This window comes from Osmerus eperlanus, chromosome 11 (genome assembly GCF_963692335.1).
Source record: "Osmerus eperlanus chromosome 11, fOsmEpe2.1, whole genome shotgun sequence".
Taxonomy (NCBI): Eukaryota; Metazoa; Chordata; class Actinopteri; order Osmeriformes; family Osmeridae; genus Osmerus; species Osmerus eperlanus.
The window spans coordinates 11,210,621-11,235,548 of NC_085028.1; the positions used below are offsets into that span (position 1 = coordinate 11,210,621).

Consider the following 24,928-nt stretch of genomic DNA (forward strand, 5'->3'; position numbering starts at 1 on the left):
GTTGTTTATTTTGAGATGCAGGACCCAGTCATTAAAGTGTTCCTCTAGCATGGAACTCACTCAACATTATGGCTGACAGTTAAACTTTCACTAAAATTAAATGTGTAACTCAATATTCACAAGGTCTCCTTGAAATATTTAGCCATATTTAGAATCCTGGGTTGAGCTGAGGACTCTGTCCAAACTGGATTGTCGGTTGCCATTACTAGCAGCAATTTAGAGAAGGGAGCAAAAGGTTGGAACTGGCAGTAATAGTAGCAATTAAGTGAGAAAATTGTGGCTTTGAGCAGTAACCATTCGCCATGTGCATTTCTTTTATTAGATTTTGTTGTCCACAAGCCTGGTCCAAGATCTGTCGCCCAGTCTTTGTGTTGCCAGACGTGTAGCATGCCATCTCAGCAGAGATACAGAGGAGTTGGATAAAGCACATACTGTGCAAGTCTCGGACCAGGCGAGTAAATGGATCACTCCTCTCTCACTAACAATCCTCCCTCCAGCAGTCTCTTTCTAGGACTATTCCCCAAGACAAGACGTTCTTAGGAGGGCTTCAAGGTCACCCATTTATTTCCACACTGTGACAGCTCTGTGTTGTAGATATAGGTCAAGAGTCTCAAGGCATACCGGCTATACCCACTCACTCTAACCCCTCGATGTGGGGAGGTGAATTATATACACACTATATATCTCCACAACCTCTCCTGGTCTCCCTTCAGCGATATATTTAGAATCCACCTTCACCTTCATTAGCCATTCAAAGATCCCGAAATATCCTCACAAGTTTTGCAGGCTAACAAGTGAGAGCTATATCTTGGAGAGAGTGTGGTTTTGAACCATCTCTGCTACATTTGTGGCGGTGTCTCCCAACACTTTTTTCTCACCTTGTCCCATACCTCTCACGTCTATCTTTACCAGCTCCAGCTATCGTTTAGTGGCTCCTTCAGCTGTCAGCTCCTTGACGGAGAATTATTCCAGGCTGACTGTATACACTGTAGATGTCAATAAGTCCTACAGGGGACTGAAGAATAGACAATGCATTCAGATTGTCATGTACAATACTGTGCAATAACAACACTCTATCCTTTATCACAGAGCAGTGAATAGAGAGAACGTTGCCCAACACACTCCCACTGTATTGTAATTGTTTTCCTATTTCGTTGTGACATTTCCAAGGCCATGAGTTTGAACTGGGGTGATTGGGGCCTGGTTTGTTGCCTGACAAGAGAGTGGTGTTCTTGGGATGAATACTAGACTTTTGTCAGTTGAATTATCATTGAGGGTTTTACACCGTGTTAAGTCTCTTAAGTAACATATTTTAATACGCTTACTCTTTCATCGTCTTATCAGACTGGGCTGATGTGTTTATCCATCTTTATTGACATAATGTAATGTCAGGGTGAGTCATGAATCCATCAGCTCTTCTTTGTGGCAAGGTTCTGCTGTGTCTCAATAAAATAAATGAGATAAATACGTAGAGGTAGGCTGCATTCTATGTGAGCTCTCGACTTTGATGTGGAATTGAAAGAAGCCACGTGAACTCGGATGGGAATCTGAGAGGATCCAATTAAAAAACGATGCAAATGTTTCTGAATATGGCTGAACCATGCCACCATAAATGATTCATCCAAGATTTCCTCTGAACTTAAATTACCCCCCCCCCCTCCACTTCCCGTATTCACTCTCTCCAACCACCCTAACCCTCCCCAACCACCACTTTGCTCCTTTTTCTTGGGTTTTTGTTCTGAAGCACCAGCATCCATGTCCGCTATAGGCTCGATATGGAGATGGAAATTGCGTTCCTCTCCAGTCTGCCGGCTGATTGTTATCCAAGCCCACAGATGGAGGAGAACAGTGAAAGACTGATAATTGCTCGCCTCTTTTCTGTTCAGCAGGCATCTGGCCTCTTCCCATCACCCTCTCCAGGGGCAGCTTTCTGACTGGAGATACTGTGCTGCCCCGTAGCCCACTCTCATCCCATCATTTGTCCTCATCTCATCGTATGAGGACAAATGCTTCATAAAAAGACAGTCTTACAGAGAAGGTCCTCTTGATAGATTCTCCCATTGTACGTGACTGAGATGGTCGCGTAGGAACGCTCTTCTTGAAGATCTGGAGTCAGTCCCAGACCAGCTTCTCTGAGAGACAGGAGTACACACTAATGGTGACTCCTAGACTAGTCTCATCTAGAGAGATAGGACAAATTGTGACTCTTATCTGCACCAAATCTGAAATCATCATGTCAAGGGTGGAAAAATCTCTGGAGAGTAGGTCATACAGTCTATCTTTTTACATGTCCTAGTCATGAGTGTACCTCAGATCCCCCAAATGATGAAATATTTACAGGATCAATGTTATATTCATATAAAATAGATCAGCATGGATTTGTTGCAATCTGCTGAGTAACAACAGAAGTGTTGCCTATAGACATTTTATTAAGACTTTCCTAATCTCCCTTATCATCCGTATGTCTCAAAGAACGCCTGGTTCTTGACGTGAATCCTTATTGCATCGAGAAAATAAGCCAGCTCGGAAGAATAAATACATACATAAGAAGGGTAGTGTGAAGGTGATATTGACAACTGTATGTCCATGTTATGAAGTGAGAACATTTTCCTCTGCCTGGAGACATTTGTTTTTCTAGTGCTGTTTTTTTTGTCCTTACCTAGCACTGTTTAATGCAGACCTACCATAGCGCGACAAGCTCTACCGTCCGCCTCATACATAATCTAGAGGAGAACCCATAGCTTGCTTCCTCAAGTCCAACCAGCTCCATGCACTCTGCATGGCCCCCAGCTCCTTGTATTATATATTGAGGTGCATTTGGTAAAGAATAACACTCAAAAGGCAGTTTAGAGCCTTGTGTGACCTGGCTTATGATTCTGTGCCCTATATTTCACACAAATTAGTTGTATCCAAACACCCTGTGCTCTCTGGTCAGGTCATAGGTGTTCATCATGTCAGTCAGGATACTGCCTGATCCCGGACTGCATGTGTGTGTGTTTCCCCATGGATCAGGTTGCATGGGCTTCCCTTTACGGAAGGTGGTGACTGCACGCTTCCACATTGTGATGACATGTAGTGATGACATTATGTAACAATGCCGCGGAACCTTAATAGTTGGTAAACCCGGCTTACTCTGGGATTATTGGAGCCGTGGCGCCACCCTCGCTCTCTCTGCTGGCCCAGGTCGGTTGGGGGGTGGGGGTGGGGGGGGGGGGGTGGTATGAGGGAGGAGGGAGCAAGGGGGCAGGACGGAGGAATGGTGAATGATGGCGTAAACACCACAGCCAGATGGGACAAACCTAAGCTGCTTACAGTCACAGTAATCATGGGGCTAAGTTGCCATCAATGGTGTGGTGTGGCATCTCATGCTAAGGGAGGCACACACACACACAGACATACTCACTCACACACACAGTCACACAATACTGTACACATCTGTCTCATTGAAGTGGGGATGGGTGTGTGGGTGTGTGTGGGTGGGGGGGAGGCAGATATAACCCACATTCTCACGCCACCGAGATATAAGACAGAATGTGTCATTATGAGGCGAACAAGGAAGTGAGAGAAAGCAAAAGATGGATGGAGGGAGGTAAGGGGGAGTGAAAAAGAAATAAAAATAGGGAAAGGGAGAATGAGAGAAATAGAGGGAGGGAGTTAGAAAGAGTAACAGCTAGAGTGAGAATGGGGGATAGATAGAGCGAGTGTTATAAAGAGGGACAAAGAGCTGGTATTACAGTACACTCATCTAAATGCTGCAAATATAAGAGAGACCAAGGAAAGGCAGAAATGACACAGAGTCACGCCACACAAACAGGCCTGCTGGGGATCAAACAATCAATGATAGACTGTCAATAGCAATCAGTTGACAATCTCTGACTGTCATTGATCATTGTGGAGAACATGAGATTGGAGGAAAGACATTTTTTTTTTGTGAAGTATAGCAAAATGAATCATTCAGTTCTCCCCAACCCCCCAAAAAGAGACGACACACATGGAACAAGCAAAAAACTGAAACCCAAACTCTTTTATCTCCAAATTTCATTACATAAACACATTAACAGTCTTGATGTTGGGAGATGTTCTCTTTAGAGCTGTTTTAGATGTGCCCCAGTGCTACACAGGGAGAAAAAAAACTGCAATGCCCGTGAGAGCATGTTTGCATGGATGTATTTACCTACATAATGAATATTCACTAATGAGGCAGAACTTCACAGGGAAGTAATCACTGATTTATTTAGCGGCATTTCTGACATGCTGCACTATCACTATAGCATTCACACAGGACCAGCTCCCACGAAGCACCAACACCATACAGGCACACAGCGCTGGTCAGAAGACTGTTAGGAACCAATCAGAAATCAGATTAAAAAATAAAATCTGATTTGTAAAGACGATCAGAAAATGATCCCACAATCAAACTTCATGTAAGGGGTCAGACATACAGTAATGTATTATATTTTAAAATTTAGTTTGACCCAATGGCCCCTGGAAATGTGTAGTTCTTCAGATCAAATTACATCTCTTTATGTACATGGAGGACAATTTTCATTCCTCAAAAAGGCTCATAATAACTTTTGCTCCATTTTCATGAATTATTTAGAGGCCACAATTCTTTGTGACAAGTATAGAAATGAACCGAGCTATGGAGCTATAGCTTGTAGGATACATTAAGCCCTCATCATAATGAATTATAGTTGCTTGGGTTCAGTGAGAGGGGAGTGGGTTCTCTCTCTCTCTCTCTCTCTCTCTCTCTCTCTCTCTCTCTCTCTCTCTCCTCTCTCTCTCTCTCTCTCTCTCTCTCTCTCATCTCTCTCCTCTCTCTCTCTCTGAACCTCTGGTTACTGAACCTTTCAGCATGGAGGATAACATACCATATATGTCAATAGAAGGCGTTAATGACTTAATCAATACATGTGTTGGGCCTTAATTTGTTATTTTGACTCAATACTAGGGAGGGTGCCATGGGGGAACTAACAATTCTGCAAGTGCAAATGAACTACAAGTCTTCCTCTTGTCATGGCTATAGTGATAAGGTGCATTGTCCATAGTACTATATACTTTATATAACATTACAGTCAGACAGTTTTGAACCATCAACTTATTGGTTAGAGTTTGTATTTTTATTGGAATTGGAGTGATATCACTTAGATTAGCATATTGGCTCTGAATCCGCTCAGCCTGAAAAGCGTCTGTTCTTCGTGGTTTCTTCTTCAAAATCTCGGGGTTGAGTCCTTTCAAAGCATTTCGTTTCCTGTTTGCTTCCCCCCCTCAGGCTCCCACCCCCCTTAACCACCCCACCCTGTCTTACCTAGCCCTCAGGACTTCTCTTTCTCTCCCCTCTTCTTCTCCTCCCCCGCATGCCTCCCTGCCCTCACTTGCTCACCTCAACTTTGCTGCTTACTTCAGCTCTTTCCTTTTTGCTGTTGTGTTGAGGCTATGTGCTAACTTGCTTTTCACCTCCATCACCTGTCTCTTTGTTTCTGTTCTCTGCTCCGCCTTCCCCCACAGACCCACTCCTCATCACCTCCATCAACACCCCCCCCCCCCCCTCCGGTCTTCCTTCACTTACATTTTTCTCTGAGCCCTTGCCAATTAAATCTTTCCTTACTCCCTTTTTTGTCTCTATTTATTCCCCCCCCCCCCTCTCTCCATTTCATTCCTATTAGACGTGTATTCCTCCGTGACCAATCTCATCCTCAATCCCAGAGCTTTGATCAGACCGTTTGAGTCACCTTCTCATCCCGGTAATCCAGCCCGATATGACATCCTGAATACTCCCACCACGGGCTGTCACTAGCTCCATCTATTGATTCTACCTGAGGATGGTGATGGGCTGGAGAGAGATCTCTATTCCTCTCGGCCCCCTGCGCAACAGCTGGTATTAAAAGCTTTTACCTCTCATATCTCTTCCCCTAAATCATAATATCCTGGGAAAGATTGCCCCTTTTCTGTCGCCTACTCACCGTTATCTGCCTGCCTATCTTTATGTGGAAGACGCGTTTTATGTTCAGTTTGACCGCTGTAGCATCAGTTACCCTTCTCTCCAGCACTCTGGGTGGTTCCAAATCATTAGAGAACGAAGAAAGATGTGATATTGGTCTTCTCGTATCAAATACTGTCAAACATATGCTGCTGATTTGATAGTTTGGGCTAAAATACATTTCTCAAAGCTCACAGCTTTCCAGCGGCTGATGCTGGAGACCAGAAATAGAATATTGAGTGTGTGTGTATGGTAATTATCAGATGAATGCGTTCATTTTACCCATAGCCAAGGGCTGCAAGTAGTGTGAATAGCTCAACTGATTATTGAGAGGAGAGGAGAGAAATGGAGAGAAAGATGGAAACTTGAGGCCTCATTTTTTTTGCCCTAACTTAAAAATGACTGGACTTTGTACTGGTCATTGGTGAACAATAAACCCTGTGGTCCACTTCTGTATCAACCAGTGAACTTCACAATATCACATAATATAGATCTCCCTAGCTACTGTCGTGAAAGCCATACACTCCCATTTATGTACATCTTTTATTTACCTGGCTTCGGGAGGCAATCTTTATACACGTTGTATCTCTCAGATGCCTGAAAAGCTGCAGCAGTTCTCTGAGAGCAGGAGCGTTTACGCCTGCTATGGATTTTCCTTCAAGAGAAGATGAGATCTCCAGAAGCTGTGCGTGTATGCCGGCCCCTGGATGAAAGCTCCAGGCACAGCCTCACGAGTCCCCGGGTTACCGGGATTGTCTCTCTGATCAGCAGGTGAAAGGCGCACAGCTTTACCGGTTGACATTCTTAGCCCCAGATCTTCTTCTTCTCAGGGACCACCGGTCTCCTAATATCCTATGTCAGCAGCTCTCTCTCTCTCTCTCTCTCTCTCTCTCTCTCTCTCTCTCTCTCTCTCTCTCTCTCTCTCTCTCTCTCTCTCTCTCTCTCTCTCTCTCTCTCACACTCACTCACTCACTCACTCACTCACTCACTCACTCACTCACACACACACATCCCCACATACATACACACACCCACACTCCAACACAAACACACATAGATATACTGCCTACAAACATATCTACACACACATGAAGCCCTGCTTCAATCCAAAAGCTTGCTGCCTGTCAGTCAGAAAAATCTCTGGGGAACCTCGACACACACACGCACACACATACACACTTAGTACTGTATATATCTACCCCAGGTCAGATCAATAGCCCTACGTTTATCCAACCTCCAACCCTCCAGCCCCCCAGACCCCGCTCGTCAGCAGTATCAACCGTATCGATTTCCTCACATCAACCCTGTCTTCATCATCTACCTCCAGGCTGGGGAGACGAGGGGTGGAGGAGGAGCTGGAGGGGGGGGGGGGGGGGGCTGGAGAGCACTATTGATACTGAGTCGGGACACGTAAAAAAATCCACGTTAAATAAATGGCAGGGGCTGCAAAAGTCAATACTCACCTCCTCTTTTTCCTCTCTTAAGTTGATAGGGATATACTGTATGTATGAACACATCTGTGTGTGTGTGTGTGTGTGTGTGTGTATGTGTGTGTGTGTGTGTGTGTGTGTGCAGGAGCCCCTGAGGAGCAGGATGGGCTGGGGGGAATGTGTCAGATGTAATTCAGACCACCTTTTGTGATTCATCCGGAGTACAAATTGCAGGAAATCATGGAAGCGTTTGTCTCGCTGCGTGTGAATCCATCAGCTGGTTTCAATAGAGGACTGTGATGCTCAGTCAAACGCTCTATTGCGCTCACATGCACTCTTTCTTTTTCATTCCCTCTCTCTATCTCTCGTTGCGGCGGAGGAGGAGGTGGAGGAGGCCTGTTTGGCCAGCCATATGGCTTTGCCAGGGGCTCCAGAGCAGATACAGTAGGGCTGCTTTGCCTTGCACACGCCTGTTACTGCCTCTGTAGAGGTCACAGTGACTCTACCATCCCTACTCCCACACTGCTGCCTTTTGGGCCAGAACCCACAACTCCTACGCTGTAGCCTCTCTGGCCAACAACTACACCTCCCACACCACTGCCTTTCTGGCTGCACTGAACTACAACTCCCACCGCTGTGGCCAGGAACTACAATAGTACAGGTCGTCTTGTTTTGGTGCACTGCATGTTTTAGTGTTCTTCTTTATTTCAACCAGAGGAAGAGTTGTTTCTAAACTAAAACATTTCCCACTGCTCTTTGGACAGGAACTACTGAACAACTCCCACACTGATGACAGAACCACAGTATCCACTGTGCTGCTTCTCTGGGCAGGAAATACAACTTCCACAATGCTCTCTCAGGTTAAGAACTACATTTCCCACAGTTTCAAATTCAGACCAGCGTATAGCGTCTTCATAAGGGCCTTTGGGTTAACACATAAATCACTTCTCCTATAGTGCTGCCCCTCAGGCTTAAACTGAAGATACATTCCCCTTGTGCTGCTCCCTAGGCTGTAACAGAGCTACAATGCAGCTCCAATCACCCTGAGGCTCAGTATGAACTCTGATTACCAGTCGCCCGACTTTGAGGCTCACACAGAGGAAACCAGGAAGAGGGATGTGCATTGTCTAAAGCTGTAGGAGCAGTGAGGAGTGTAAAGTCACCCCACCGTGTACAGAACATAATGCAAGAACTTATGAGAAGGCTATTGACCAAACGCCCAGTAAAGAGAGTTTTACATTTCTCTGTGGAGCCATGCAGTGCTACTATGAATTTGATGTTATTCCTTGCTGCAGGTTCATGTGTTCAAGACCCATCAGTGGGCTGGTTTTTATGCGTTTTGACAAACAACTTACGGTGCTGTTGAAAGCTAAGTCAGCACCTTTCTGTTGATTTTCAGGGCAGTGCATTTTTCTGAATCCTAAAGGGGGGGGGGGGTGGTGTTGGGTGAACGTACAGGGCTTGAGCAAGTTGGTGGTGGGTTTCTCTGGATAAGTAAACTTTATGCTGAATGAAAAGAAATGCAAATGCAAACGAGAGCGTTGCCTGAACTTTTGCTGAGGCAGCGTTTGGCTCTCTGGACCCCGTAGCAGAGCGGGTTTAGGCCCCTCACCGTGGTCATCACTCACACTCGCATCAAAGGCACTCATACAGCACCCAGATCACACACTGGCACACACATACACCCACACACTCTTGAACACACACATACACACACACACGCAAACACACATTTAGTCTATTGTGTATATGTGTGTGTGTGTGTGTATGCGCATCTATCCGAGGATGGAAGCAGAGATGCAGATATTTTTGTCAATGTGCTGTGATCTAATAGCGGCAATGTTACAGAGGTGCTTTGAAGACAGATGCTAGTGTGATGTATGATTGTGGCTGAGTACAGAACAGTCCATGCTGTAGCTAAGCAGGTTGACTTTGTCTTTCTGGAACACAAAGTTCTACAGCTTTGTAACTAGATGACAGATACATAAACATTTCATCCCCCAAAAAACATAATCAAAAGAGATTGCCTCGACAACATGAACAAATAAATTCATGTTGAGATTAAAGTGCCTTTTGCTCATGGTTAAAGCGGACCATAGTCACGTGACCCCTGACCTCTATCTGTCTGACCTGGACCAAGTGTGGGGTGAGGGGTCAGCGGGGTTGCGTGTGTGCTGCGGCGGGGGCTGTGACGGCGGCGGCTGTGACGACGTCTCGGAGGACTGCAGCATGGCAGCTGGGTGGACGTGCAGTCAGTGTCTTTTAAAACGTCTCCCTCGGTCAGTCAGTCAGTCCTGGCCTGACAGCGCTCATCTGACCACTGCAGGGAGGCTGCGCATTATCACCACTTCCCCTCGAAAATACTGCCCTTCCTCTCTCCTCTCCCCCTTATCAAAAAAGACGTATATTTTGGGGAAGGCAGCCCCACCCCCTCCGTCACCCCCATCACCTGTCCATCCACCCGCCTTTTGCCTACCAGCGCACCGTTTTGACAGCCCCTGGAGAGCACAGTCAGAAATGCCCTCTTCCTGACTCCCACTGCTGTGTCTCCCCTGACTTGTTCATACAGGTATTATATTTATAAAGCACAGACTCGGAGTAGCAATCAGCGGTCCGTTTAGTCAGCCAGGGGACTCAGCAAGCTCACATTGTTTTCCAGTAGGTATGGCCCATGGTACTGTTCTGGTTAAGACCAGGAGGTGTCTTTTCTGTCTCAGGGATCTAAAATACTCCACTTATAACCTAGAGATACTGTACAGGCCTTGAGGTTTTAATGGAGTTTTTTCACACGGTCTGGACTTACGTTTGGCACCCCCTTATCCTGCTGAGGTGAGCCTGTGGGAGTTGAGCTGAAGTTCACTTCAAGGTTACCATTCATTAATACCTATATTTCACACTGAGGAACAGTTTAAAGTGGGATTGGCATCGGCTCAGGTCATTTCATTTTCATATTTCGAGGCTGTCTACATATACTGGTCATATACATGAGTGTGCCTTCTTAGTTGTCAGTTAGATGGGTGACCTCCCAGGGACTAAGGCCAGGCCAGGCCATGCCAGGCCAGGCCAGGCCAGGCTTGCTTTGCCAAGATGCTGTGTCCTAGAATAGCCCTGTTATCTGCAGGCAGCAACAGGTCATGTCAGGCTAGCTGAGAGGCTTACTCTACCTGCAGAGGAGGTGAGGGAGGTGCCAGGCCACACACACACACACACACACACACACATAAACAAACACACACATGTACACAAACACACTGAAAGCCTACAGAGACCACACCCACTAACCCACAGACAGACACACACACACACACACACTCACACACACACACACACACACACACACACACACACACACACACACACACACACACACACACACACACACACACTCACACACTCACACACACACCAGCCAGGAAGGGAGGGAGTAGATTGGCATTGCTTACCCTGCTGATAGAGAGCTCCCTGACTGTGAAGGCATCCAGATAGTCTATTGACCAGCTTACAGGTCATGTAGTTCACTTGCACAGACCTGGCCAGTGCTGAGGTAAGGAAAGTCCTTCTGCTGGCTAGCCTTTAGGAACAAACAGCTTGTGACCGTATCCTTTGTTACTACAAGGTGTATGGACAGGGCACAGCCTGCGGCAGTGTTGTATCATGCCCAGAGTTGCACGCGCCAGCCATGTATGCATGCATGACACATGCATGTTGTGAGTGCATAGGCGTGTGTGTTTTTGAATGTGCGGAGCCATCTGTTTGCAGCTTTAGCAGTCTTCCAGTGCTGGGGTTAATCTGTGCATGAGGGGCCATGGCCTACTTTAACTTTCTGCTCACTCACTGAGTGGAGTGTGCTCTCTCCCTCTCCCTCTCCCTCTCTCTCTCTCTCTCTCTCTCTCTCTCTCTCTCTCTCTCTCTCTCTCTCTCTCTCCCTTTCCCTCTCTCTCTCTCTCTCCCTTTCCCTCTCCCTCCCCCTCCCCCTCCCCCCCTCTCTCTCTCTCTCTCTCTCTCTCTCTCTCTCTCTCTCTCTCTCTCTCTCTCTCTCTCTCTCTCTCTCTCTCTCTTGCTCTGTGCTTCCTACACTGCTCTGCAGATGATAGGAGTCACCACAAGATTTACTTAGCACCTCTCAAACGATCGCATCTCCGTTTTAAAACGCACACAGTTTTCCGTGATATCAAACGAGAGAGGACACATGGCGTGTGGGTTCTCTGACTCATGCACGAGTACCACATATGCGAGATAGCCGGCAGTCCACAGTAGCCTGTTGAGAAGCTGGCTCAGGTCTCACATGGTTGTACATAGGCCAACAAGTGTAGGGCGGTAACGTTTAAACAACGCATCTCTGCAGCCACGTACAGTAGGATTTGCAGCTAAGCTATTGAGACTGCTAAACTATGATATTTTAGCTATATTGTTTACATTGTAGGGTAGCCTCAGTTAACTGACAGCGATAGCAGCAGTGGCCACATGAACAAGGATGAGGGGGTGCAAGGAGAAGGGTGGATGGGGTGGGTGCTCAGTGGATTGGGATTGATAGTAGGGGAGGAGGGGGGGGGAGGGGAGAGGTTTAGTTGGATTAAGCCGTAAACTACCATGTGAAACGTCGCTGACATCCGCTGACCTCGTCCGCTGACCTACTGAATTCCCCAGCCAAGGACCCTGACCCACACAAACCAAGGAGAGTCAGCATGGCAGACAGACAATGTTGGAGGCCCGGCCAGGCTAGACCAGGTCAGGCTAGACTTGGCTAGGCTAGGCTAGAGCCTTTCCTTTTTTACAGTCCTGCCACTGTACAGAGAAGGCTGTGTGTTGAGGGGAGGGCTAACTTGTTTGTTTGTGAATAATGAATGAGGTGCCTTTTCTAATGTGGCCCCCCTGGTCCCAGTGAGTGAGCCTCAGCCACACTGTCACGCTTGCTGTCACGTACATAATCTAGCAGCTAGCATGACGGGACACACTGCAAGAGCAAACCAAGAAGACAAACGATTTCACTGACTGCGAGACACCAATTATTTGATTTCAATGACGTCCTGATTGAACAGTTGGTAGTTTCTCGTAAGACGACAGTGACTACAACAAATGACACTCGTTACTCTAAATGTCAGTCTCAAAAGAGACGGTGGCTGTAGTCTGTTGTTGTTGTGCATCCTGGCTGAGCTGTGAGCGTTCGTGGTTGATGAGTTGCCAACGAGCAGCTGGGTACAGACACAACTACCACCTGAGATTCACTCAGGGGCCCCAGCCCCTCGCCCGGCGGGTCCCCCCCCCCCCCCCCCACGCCTCACACACATCAGAGGGCATAGTGTGTGAGCCCAACGCACTGTGAAGCCCAGGGGCCCCCTACAAAGACGAGGACAAATAACCTTCTGTGTTTACAACGGTGTGTTGGCATGGAGGGCGCCTGGTTCTGCCCCTCAAAGTCACTTTGACAATGCGTGGGAATCCTTTGTCCGGGGCCCGGCGGAGCCCGTCTGTGTCCCGAGGTGAGCTCATCCCGATCGAGGCCACCGGGGTCCAGTGCGGCGCGATGCACGCTGCACCAACACTCAATGGTATCGGCTGCTGGTTCACAGCATCGGAGAGTTGTGATTTTCCGAGAGTGGGTGTGTGGGGTTAGGAGTGGGGGTAGTGGGGAGGTGTGGTAGGCTGGTAGGTCGGAGGGGTGGAGATACTCTAGAGTGGAGACTGGCAGCTGGACGTGAGCTCCGGTGGGAGAGACAGATTAAAGAAGTGTCTATTTCAGTCTGGCCCGCATCCTAGTTAGGGGGTGGTAAGGCCGCTGCCGCAGCTTCTCCTGGAGAGACGGCTGTGTTTACCTCCTCCTGCCTGGCCGGTCCAACACAGCCAGAGGCACGTCACATCACAGCATCACAGGCATCTGTTTGAAACCGAAATAAAAGTGAGGCCATGAATAAAAGAACCCCCCTATGAATAAAAGCACAGGGCTGCGATGCAAATGAACCATCATGCGGCGGTGTGCTGAGAGAAGGAGAGAAGGGGGGGGAGAGGGAGAGGGAGAGGGAGAGGGAGAGGGAGAGGGAGAGGGAGAGGGAGAGGGAGAATGAGAGAGTGCTTGTTTTACTCAGGCATAGGTGCGCCTGTGATGGCACTGAGAGGAAAGTAGATGAGAGCAGAGAGTAATATAGAGGGGGAGTACAAACTCGGGAGAGAGCAAGAAAGAAACACACACACAGACGCACACACAGATGCAGGGAGGGAGGTGGTCTCTCAGAGGTATGGGTTTCTATGCATTAATAAATAGGAATTTTGACACTTGGCTCCCGGATGAAAGGAGAAAGCTGTTTAAACGGAGCCTCGCCAAAGTCTCTTCTACTACTGCCTGAGGTGCCTTTCTCAATTAGTGCTCCCTGGAAACACAGGCCTCCTTCCTCGCTTTTCTTTTCTCCCTCTTTCTTTCTCTCCTTTGTGTTTCCTTCATCTTTCTCCCCATTCTCTTTGTTTCTATCTCTATCCTTCTTTCCCTCCTCTCACATCTTCCTGTGGCCCGATTCCTCTCTCCTCTTCCCCGTTCCCTCTCTCTCCTCTCATCCCACATCCTCCTTCTCGTTCTCTCTTACCCCCCACGGTTTGGTCCTGATTGATACTGTAGATCACAAGTAGAGGAAGGAAGACCTCAATACCCGACTAACTCCCTAGCCCGTAAGTCTTACGGGCTAGGGCTTGAGCCTCTCCACTCCAGTCAGATCCACAGACATGTCTGGGTGGGAACAGGCCACCAGGGAACCAGGGGTGGGGAAGAATTGCGCAGCAGTTAGGCCAGTCGATATTGTTAGGCCAAGCCACTCTCCACTCGCCCAAGGCAAGGCTTGAGGGCTGCTAGACAGTAGTATAGGGAGAATGTTTGTTTATAAAATAGTAATGGCACCAGCATTGTAAACAAAACGGAGTGGGGTAGGTTGGGTGACTCGTCAAAGTAGCTCTCTCCTCAGACAGACTGGGAGACAGGAACACCCCTCAGGACAGAACTGAACAGAACAGAACTGCTTGGGGGGGTTCAGTACAGTGCCGCTGGACCATTGGGTTGTAGCGACATGGAACCACAGCTCTCTGACATGGAACCGGCAGGGCTACCTCTGTCTCTGAGCAAGAAAGGGCTAACTTATGCATGAGAAGCCTTCCCTGAGCAACACAGAACGCTGGGCACCAACACTGCCAACTTCCTGCACAGAAACATGGACCTTTCTATGTGTGGATGGAGGTGTTTATTGGTTGATGAAAATGTGAGTCATGTAATCATACATTTAATGGATACTTCTCAGAAGATTTGGAAGTTCATATCCTCGTATACACGGTCTCCTTTCTCTGTATTTTCTTCCTAACTGTCCTGTTAGCCCGTGTTTCCGTTTGAGTTCATGTGCGTGTTGCTGTGTGTGTGGTGTGTGTGGGTGTGCGTGGGTGTGCGTGCGCGTGCGCGCGTGTGTCTGAACAGTATGTCCGTGTGTGTATGTGTGTGCCTACAGTATGTCTGTGTGTGTAAAGTGGGATTTAAACGTGTTAGATACTGCAACTGTTAACAGGCTGTGACTCACCATTCCATTAGTTTCAAGATGCACTACTAAATACTTGAGTAGGCCATTATCCATGGCTAAGTTAAGAAGTAGTGGTGACAGAGGAGGGGGTGTTCTGCCCCCCAGTCCCACAAACATCTCGTGCCTCAGAAATGGTTTCACCACTCATAAAGGATGGCACCATTTTTGTTTGAGCCCAGCGCTAGTACAATGGGCTCATTTTAACAATTGACATAAACCTAAACCTAAAATCACATTGAAATGTGTTTGTGTTGGGAGTAAACTAACATGGGCGGGGCTTCAGTCATAATCCCATGCTGGAGTGGAGGGCCACTGGCTAAATCTTTGCTGTGCAATAATGAGGCAATCCCAGCAATCCGATCTTTCTCTTGCTGAGACAATGAGTAAACTGCAACAATGATATCACTTTTAGAATCCAGAACTGACATGAACATCAAATCCCTTCTCAGAAAGGTAACATGGTTTCCAATGCGCATTCTCTTGTTTTCTGTTCTGTTTGTCCCTAACGGGCATCCTTACACGTTGCCCCCCAGCTCGCAAGACGTCTGTGGTTTGTTGTGAGGTCAGCAGGGCTTACAGGCAGTTCGGGCGGCTCGGTTCTCTAATCCAGGTTTGGGAAAAATGACACTCCAGCTTCTGAGAGCAGAACATAGCAGGAGCCTTGGAGGAGTTTGGGAGGATAAGCTGATGCGCCTTGGATTTCTCCGCCCGGAGCTCCTACTCCTTCTCTACTCCCCTCGCAACTTTCCCTTCCTTTTCTCTTGTTGCCGTGCTTTATCTGCTGCGCGTGAAACAGGATTACTCTCTGCTGCTCCGTCAGATAGAGACTCCAACTCACAGAGGTTGAGATGGTGTGGAAGAATTTGGTACCAAGGGTCACGCAGGGTGGTGTTGTGTCAACATTGTACAGAAGCTTTGAGACGTTGTGTTAAATATTCTATCTTTGGATTTCACGAATTCCTTCAAGGCCTTATGGTTAGTGACAGAGTGACTTCAGGCCACTGCTGAGACCTCTAGAAAAGTATAATCTGCCATGAGAAGATTGATTCACTGACAGGAAGTCATTCTTTTTTTGTCTATAGAAGGATCTTGGAGATTAGGAGGCTGTTAAGATGTGATTGAATAAGATTATACACTCCAGAGACAACATCCACACATCAAGAGTTTACAGCCAATATCCCAAGGGGGATGTGTAAGTCTAGTACACAACAGAAACTAGTACAGATGAGTATTTGTGCAATTGTACATTATCCCGAGGGGCCACTTCTTAATTCACAGGTCTTTTTCCACAAGAGGAAGTCATGAAGTCTTTACAATCGTATTACGTTTCAAATTATTGATCTTGATCCCCAACAGATCCCCACAGATCGCTTACTATGAGCGGTAATATGATATGCTCATATTTCTGTCGTTCAGCTCCGTAGCTCTAGCTGCAGACTGATGGCTGGCAGTCTGGGGCCTTAGCCAGAGGATAGCGTAGGACGTGTCTGTGGACAGCCAGTGATCAGCGAGCAGTCTGTCGGCCGTGAGATACCAGCTGGCTCCAGCAGCCATATTCTACTGTACTCCCACCTAGGATATATCAGCTTATGCCATAATCACCCTCTTACGTCTGAGCATATAACAGCTACAAGGACAATTCTCAGGACATGCCCAATTTCTCCTAATTTGATTACGGTCATTGTGTAGAGATAAGATGGCTCCCCACCGGGTTTGGGACGTAGACGTATGTTTATGGGAGAGATATAACTCAATTTAAGCCTTAATGTGCTTAGCTGCTCCAGAAATAGGATGTGCGAACATATTTTTCTATTACAGTTAGCAACGTTTTGACAGCTAGGCAGGATACTGGGTTGTTGGTTAGAGGTGATAGCATCTCATTTGGAAAATGCGTTTCACTAAGCATTCAAGATATAGAGCATTAAAAAAGGTTAGCATTAGACTCAATAGGCTATATTCACATGGGTGTTTGGAGATACAGTCGCTAATTCAAGCTCTTGAATGTACAGCTAGGTTAGAAATGAAACATTGTTTTTGTTTATGCTTGACAAGTCAGCTTTTTTTCTACATTTAGCCTTAACATTGTTTGAGATATTTCCTAATGTGGTGTTCATTCAGCAGTTTAAACAAAGACCCTAGTTATCAACTTAGTTTTGAAAAATAATGTTTTGTACCCTGTAGAGATGTAACGGTTGAGTGAGCATTGAAACAGAGATGCATGGTATAATTAGACATGACCTTTTCTTGTGAAAAATAGTAGTGATGTACAGTGGTTACAGAGTTCTCTAATGCTACCATAAAATATGCGGTTTGTGTGACTTTTCTGGGCTAACATTGTGACTGTAGTTATTTTGGTTATTGGTTTATTTATAGCTTAAAGAGAAGGGAATTGAAATCTCTTTAAATGAATTCATGATATTTCAATATCAAATGTTGTTTAATGTTCTCTGTTGAGGTTTCTTTCAAGTTTAGACACAAAGTGTTATCTCTAAATATCTAAATATTTGTTTCTTTCTCTTTCTGTCCCTCCTCCTCTGTTTTCCTCTGCAGTGTCTGTAAGGGCGTTGGACGTGACCGTGAGCCAGAGCAGTATTCAGGTAGCCCGCGGCCAGGCGGCCATCTTGCCCTGCTCCTTCACCACCAGTGCTGCTCTCAACAACCTCAACATTATCTGGATGGTCATACCGCTGTCCAATGCCAACCAGCCAGAACAGGTACACATATCCACACCCTACTGTGTTGTATGCTGTGTTGCCCAATGCAACGGAACACAAACGTCTGTAAAAGCCTTTTTGACCAGCCTTTTTGAACAGTGCACTGATACAAGAAGAGGTAATGAAAATAAAATGAGGGATAGAGAGTTGGATGAGGAAGCACATGTGAGCGTGGGTTGAACCCCAGGGAAAGTGCTTGGTATGAAGTAAAGCTGAGAACCTTGAGGCCAGTTCCACAGCGTAATGCCGAGCATCATCCACTCCTACCGTGACGCGGGCACTAAATTCGTATTTCTGGCACACTGCTTAGAACCTAACCAGCTACACAGAGGGCCAGTAGAGCACCATAGCTGTATGCGGTATTACTTTATTTTGAAGGGGCTCCTATAGGGCCTATGTAGACTTCAACAAACATCAAATTACCATCAACTCACATTAACCATAGTCCATTAGATACCTAGTGTGTAGGGATTGGGTGTCTGTAGAATTGATTGGAGCCCTTACAAAAAACCCTGTATGGCAGCCAGTAACACTCTGGCACTGAGGCTTCAGGACCCCTTCTGGGCTTGGGGGAGGGGCTGCCCAGTACAGCTCATTATGTACCTGACCCACCATCACTTTACTGGAGTATTCCCTGTCAACCATGGAGCATGTGCAGACAAGGCTTTGAAAGTCCAGCCAGGACCGGATGAATTCAAGCTGCTCCATGGCCAAACCGAGGCCACGGTGTGTGTGTGTGTGTGCGTGTGTGTGTGTGTGTGTGGGTGTGTGGGGGTGTGTATGCTGTATGGCCATCAAACAGAGAGAGCACAGGTTTCTCTCCTGGCCCCTTTGATTCCATCTGAGTAGTTTTCCTGTGCAGCTGCAGGCCCCCTGAACCTCACCTGCCTCCGTCACTCTCAGCCCCGGCCACATAACGCAATGATCTTCTGCACTAATTAACCCGCGCTCACGACAGGCCCCACAGGAGCAGCTGTTCGCACTAAATACATACACACAAACACACGCACACACACCCACGCACACATGCGCGCACACACACACACGCACAAATACACACACACGAACACACACGGACGGGCAGTGGCATTGTCTTGCAGAGATGTACATCTCACACACACAATTTCTAAACAGTCTACTAAATATACACCCATAGGTAGGGATGCGTTCAAATGGAAAATATCCAGAAGGAATCTGACGGATTCAGATTCAGAACACATGCACCGAGCACACGAGCACACCTACATGCAAGGTTACACTACACACACACACACACACACACATACGTGCAGTACAAAAAAACAAGATAAACAAATGAGCATGTGTACTGTACAGTACACCCGCTCCACAGTGAAACAAGGGAGAAGTTCGGTAGGGCACATTGGCAGTCCTGACCTCCTTCAAACCTGCTTGGGCAACATTTTCACGTAAGCATCACTGAGATGGGACGTGGGGGTGGAGGGGCGGAGGGGCGGAGAGGTGGAGAGGTGGAGAGGTGGAGGGAGCGGAAAGGTGAGCTGCTGTGTCTGGAAGGTTCTAGCAGGAAGGAATGATTCCACCCGCATCATTCAAATGGTGCTGATGTATTCTCAACAGGGTACAGATGTGATGTGTGTGTGTGTGTGTGTGTCTGCGTGCGGGTGTGTGCATGTCTGTGCGCATGAATGTGTATACTGTACCTACCATAGGGGATTAGCTGGACCAAACACATTGTATACTTCAGGTAGTGGCCTAGCACATCATCAGCACATGCTCGTCGGCCTGGCACATGTACTCGCTCTCTAGCACGACATTATGTGTGCATGGGTATTGTCATCTGCCAACACGCCATCCCTGCAGACACGTGTCCTGAGTATAGCAGGTCATTAGCTCCCAAGCTGAGGTACATTACATGTCGCCCGTCCAACGACATTCTCAGTCTCATTAGGAGGCTGTGGTCCACAGTGTCTGCCCAGGGACAGGCGCAGCTCATTCAGGTGCTGTGAGGACACCTGCTATGCGTGAACCTAGCTGGTTAGCTGTCTAAAACATTGACAGCAGTTCGGTTCAGTGCTGCTGCCTAATGCTGACACATACAAGGTCAAGGTCACATGTGAGGAAGTAGCTGTCGTGTGGGATTATAGACAAAGACAAAAGGCCATTATTAATTACTGAACGGAGCCTGTACACTCTCACACTAACACACACACTCACGAGCTATCTCTCTTTCTCTTGTTCCCTCTTTCTCTCAAACATACCTTCTCTTGGCCCCCCCCCCTGCACTAGGCAAACTCCCAGCACTCCTACCCCGCAATCCTCCTACCAAGACTGTATGCATGCTCGAGCAGGATGGAACTCTACACTCTCCCTTCCCTGTGGTTCCATTGAAGTGTTTGTGTAGCGGTGCAGGCTTCCCACTTGGTGCTGCCGCCGTCTGTTTACATTGTCGTCCTTCTGAGGAGATGAGGAGGTGAAGGGATTCATTTCGGCACCAGGTTGTTTACTGTATCTTTGATACCAGGCATCAGGTTTCGAAACGAGGACATCAGCAGCGTTCTGCCTCCTTCCGTTACATTCTGAGGCTTTAACTGCCTTGGCATGAGTCCCTGGACAAAACTATTTCTGGGGAATGGTGAAACTTTACCATGTGACGCACCGCCCGATTCTAAACACCCTCAAAGGTACCAAAATAAACTTCAGAGTGAACCCCCCTGCCCCCCTCCATCTCTGTCTATTCTGCCTCATCTATTGTGCTGTAATTGTTGTCACAGCACTTAAAGTGTGAACCAACCTTCCCAGCAGCTTCGCCGCTAGGAAGCCGGCCGATTGATAAATGCTAAGATCCACAGCCAAGCTGCTAAATACTTTTGTGTTTGTTTACTCCAATCCTTTCCTGTGGATCCCAGATTAAGGCAGATAGAGAGCCAGGCACTGCGTCGGACAGCAGACCTGGAAAAAAATCTGTCCATTTTCCTCCTCTGGACTAATGAAATGTTTTCTTGAGCCCTAGGTGTGACATAATCCAGATACACACGCATCCACACGCAAACACGCACACCCATCCACACGCAAACGAGTTCAAACACACTGTACGGTTGATTTGTTAGGAAAGGGCAGGTGGTGTGGGGGGTGGGTGGGTGGGGTGCTCTGGGCGTGGCAGTGGTAGTGGACGTAAACACATATCCCACCTACCAATTCAGGGTGGAGAGGGCGATCGAGCAGATGCTTCAGTTATATCACAAAAGGAAGGCTGCGATGCATGACCGAGTGTTTTAAACAGGGTTGCCGTGGGAGAAATCGTTGGAGGATATACTGTAGTCTGAAGGTGACAGTATATCCTCCAGAGAGGAGAGAGGGGGGGTTTAGTTTCAAACGGGGTTATGGTGGAAGAGATTGGCGGAAGATATAGAATGGAAATGAGAGGAGTGTGAGAGATGGTGGGTTTATGAAGGTATAAAGGATTAACCAATGGTTTTTACAGACAGTATGAAGTCTCGCTTGGTTAGAGTAGCGTTGAGGTGTATACTGTAAGAGTTATTTTTAGAGCTTTAAGAGGGAATAGAGACGGATTACAGTCTGGGGAAAAGAATGGGTTACAGTCTGTTCTGATACCATGACTTTGACAAATATGACAAATTATTTCAGGTACATTTTTGAGTTACGGTTACATAGGTATATGGGGGAGGTACTGCGGAAGTCTGGTTTTAAAGGTTTGGATGGGGTGAGGGTGTGGAGGTTTGGATGGGGTGAGGAGGGTTGGATAGGGTGAGGGTGTGGAGGTTTGGATAGGGTGAGGGTGTGGAGGTTTGGATAGGGTGAGGGTGTGGAGGGTTGGATGGGGTGAGGGTGTGGAGGTTTGGATGGGGTGAGGGTGTGGAGGTTTGGATGGGGTGAGGGTGTGGAGGTTTGGATGGGGTGAGGGTGTGGAGGTTTGGATGGGGTGAGGGTGTGGAGGTTTGGATAGGGTGAGGGTGTGTGCGTGGAGGTAGCAGGGTGGCAACCAGTAGCGCTGGACCTGAGGCCAGCGCTTTCGCTCTGTCAGGGCGCCATCTGTACGGGGGCCATGACCTCTTTGTTGCCTGCGCCGCTCAACGTAGCCAACGAGGTCACATGGGAGGCGAGGTGATCTCAAGCACACATGGATAAACCTCCCCCACACACCCACACACACACACACACACTGAAGTTCAGACATGTACGGGCACAAAAAACACACGGCACAGGATATTACAGGAACACACTCTGGCATCATACACGCACACACACACACCACATACAGTTGCGTGTGAGTGATTGTATCACTTTCAGACAACATGCAGCTTATTGTCACAGGTTATGAGAGGGAGGCGGGAGGGAGAGGTACAGCCGGGTCGCTATGGTGACGTCAGCCGGTAGAGCTACTGCAGGCTCAGGATCAGGACAGAGAAGCAGACTCACTCAGTGTCTGGCTCTGGAGACTGGTGGAGAGACTCACTGAAGAAGAACACACACACACATGCACGCACACTTACAAACCCATCTAACACACTGGCATGAACACAAATGGGTACGTGGGTAGGCACACACACACGCTTACACAAATACATTTGAAAAAATACACTGGCACACACACACACATGCAATAATGCTCACACACATATACACACATGCGTTTTCCAAATGTGTTTCCAAACACACACACACACACACTCTGGCTGCAGTGGCGTTCTGGGATCTTATCACAGCTGAGGAGCTGCCTATTCATCTGCACATAAGAGGACCAAGCACACAACGCTCAGGAAATTGCGCTGCCGCAATTTACAACCGTTAAGCAGGCAGCAGTGTGTGCTACTGCAGTGTTCAAGTGTGTTTGTGCGTGTGTGAAGTGGATGGTAGTGTGTGTATGTGTGTGTGTGCGTGTGTGTGTGTGAGGGCGGGTGGGTGGGGGGCGAGGGGGGGGGGCATAGAGCTCTGGTTCAGTGCCTGACTAGGCCTTTGAACATGCCAGTTCAATGAGGGTTCTTTTTAAACACGAGTGAATAGCCTCTCTGATACCCGCCCCCCCCCTCCCCCCCCCCCCCACCAAGCCCCCTGCCACCGTGTCTTTGTGAGCCAGCTCGGAGGGTGAGGTACTCTTCATGTGGAGGGTGGGCTGCAAATGAGTTGTTCATCCAGGAAAGTTCAAAGCTGGGGTGAAGCTTTCAAACACCTCAAGCTCTTGTAACAATCTGCTCTCACAAACGACCCACATAAGTTCAATCGCCGTGTGAATTTTCCTTTTGATGCTTTGACATTATGTTTACATCACTGAGTACAACCAGTGCTTTTAGATTTGAGGGGAGATCAAAACCAGGCTAGTAATTATGTCACACTCTTAGTAAGCACGTTTTGGGGTGCTGGTCATGAAGAGTTGACAAGAGGCCAATAAAATGTCCTCCTAGCTACTAGAATGTACTTTTGTTATTTGGCTATTCTGAGTCAGGCAAAAAATTAGATTAAGGTTAAATTATATACCATATAACTACCTAGTTATATATATATATCCCCCTATCAAGTCATCAGATCAGTCATGGGAGATTTTTTACAGTGCAAGGATGCCCTCTAGTGTTAGCTAACTACGATAGTAGATCCAGTTGTTATAAGACCGATTCAGTAAAATGTGTAAGATCTGTGATTTACTGACATTGTTGTAGTTTAGTTGCTGTTGCACTCTTGATGGCATTTGTCTTCCTTTTGTAACTGTCTTCCTCCATGTCTCTTGCTCTCTCTCTCTCTCTCTCTCTCTCTCTCTCTCTCTCTCTCTCTCTCTCTCTCTCTCTCTCCTTCTCCCCTCCGTCTTCAGGTGATCATCTACCAAGGTGGGCAGGTATTCAGCCTTGCCAACCATCTGAATGGCAGGGTGGGCTTCGTGGCCACCATGCCCAGCATAAGTGCCTCCATCTTCATCAACAACACCCAGCTGACGGACACAGGGACCTACCAGTGCCTGGTTAACAACCTCCCAGACAGAGGGGGGCGCAACATCGGGGTCATCGGCCTTACCGTGCTGGGTAAACCCACCTTAGAGGCAGAAACAAACAAACAGACAGACAGACACAGAGAGAGAGAGAGAGAGAGAGAGAGAGAGAGAGAGAGAGAGAGAGAGAGAGAGAGAGAGAGAGAGAGGGAGAGAGGGAGAGAGGGAGAGGCAGAGGGGGAAAGGGAGAGGCAGAGGGAGACAGAATGAGAGAGAGAGAACATGTATCTGTGAAGAACAAATATGTATGATATCAACGTCACGCTAACTTCAATGCCCCCTTTCTCTCCCAGTGCCCCCCTCGGTGCCAGCGTGTCGTGTCCAGGGCACGCTGGACGTGGGCAGTGACATCATGCTGATGTGCAGCTCCGATGAGGGGATCCCCACGCCCACCTACTCCTGGGAGAAGCTGGAGTCTCTGCCCAAGCTGCCCCACACCGCCATGCAAGGTACTAAACCCCTGGCCGTCGGAGTGCCCTTTTGCCCCACCTTCGCTGGTAAATCACATCTTCTACGAGTCACACACCAGGCCACGCCCATCTGCCACACCATGCCCCGCCCACCAGACCCTGACTCTGACCCTGAAGGGTGTGACTTGTGCGGTTCAGTGATCTCAGTATGTGTATGTGTGTTTAAATTGTTTCTGACATTGAGAGAGAGGGAGATTGTACTGTACACCTGTACTGCAGTGGGTGTATATATGTGTGTGTGTCTGTATGTTATGTAATGATGTGTGTTTGTTATGATTATGCTTGGGGCTTGCTATACACCTTGTCTACCTTTTATCTCTAAACCCCTCCCAACTCTTATGAAGATCTGCTAGGCTTAGTTTGTTGTAAAAAATATGTTAGAATTTCAAACCAGCCAATCAAAATAGAATGTCAATGATCTATCATGTCCTACCAGATGTTCAGGGCAGTTGAGTTGGGAGGGTCTAAGAGGTAGAGGGCAGTATGTGTGCTGGTCACTGTCTCTCCTCTTCTTTCCAGCTGTGAGCACAGCTCAGTGTCTGAACTTCACCTCCACGCCGCCCTCTGATAATATCTGGAATTCTTTAACACTTTTATATTATTTGGGTATCCTATCTGATGTGCTGGATGGGTGGAGTTTGCAGGTCTGGGATCGCACATTGTGTTGCACTGGCCATAATAGAATCAAGCACAGATCAAGTGAAAGAATTCCAGATACTGTTGAATCCGGGTCGGCTCACCATCATACACTACTGATAAATTCATCTCAATGCTACTGTCCTCAGGGACATATTGACAATGTTGTGATGTTTC

The 24,928-nt window shown here is 47.6% G+C and overlaps 2 protein-coding genes across 2 annotated transcripts in view; both read left to right on the plus strand.

The window, feature by feature from the left end:
- The window catches only part of LOC134028942 (putative uncharacterized protein DDB_G0292636), a 384,233-nt gene that overhangs the window by 26,927 nt on the left and 332,378 nt on the right, over positions 1–24,928 (plus strand). The window lies entirely within an intron of this gene.
- igsf11 (immunoglobulin superfamily member 11) overlaps positions 1–24,928 on the plus strand; it is a 52,655-nt gene that overhangs the window by 20,589 nt on the left and 7,138 nt on the right. The window contains exons 2-4 of the mRNA XM_062473208.1: positions 17,508–17,671; positions 23,472–23,679; positions 23,939–24,094. Coding sequence (XP_062329192.1) covers positions 17,508–17,671; positions 23,472–23,679; positions 23,939–24,094 — 528 coding nt within the window. The remainder of the gene's footprint in view (positions 1–17,507; positions 17,672–23,471; positions 23,680–23,938; positions 24,095–24,928) is intronic.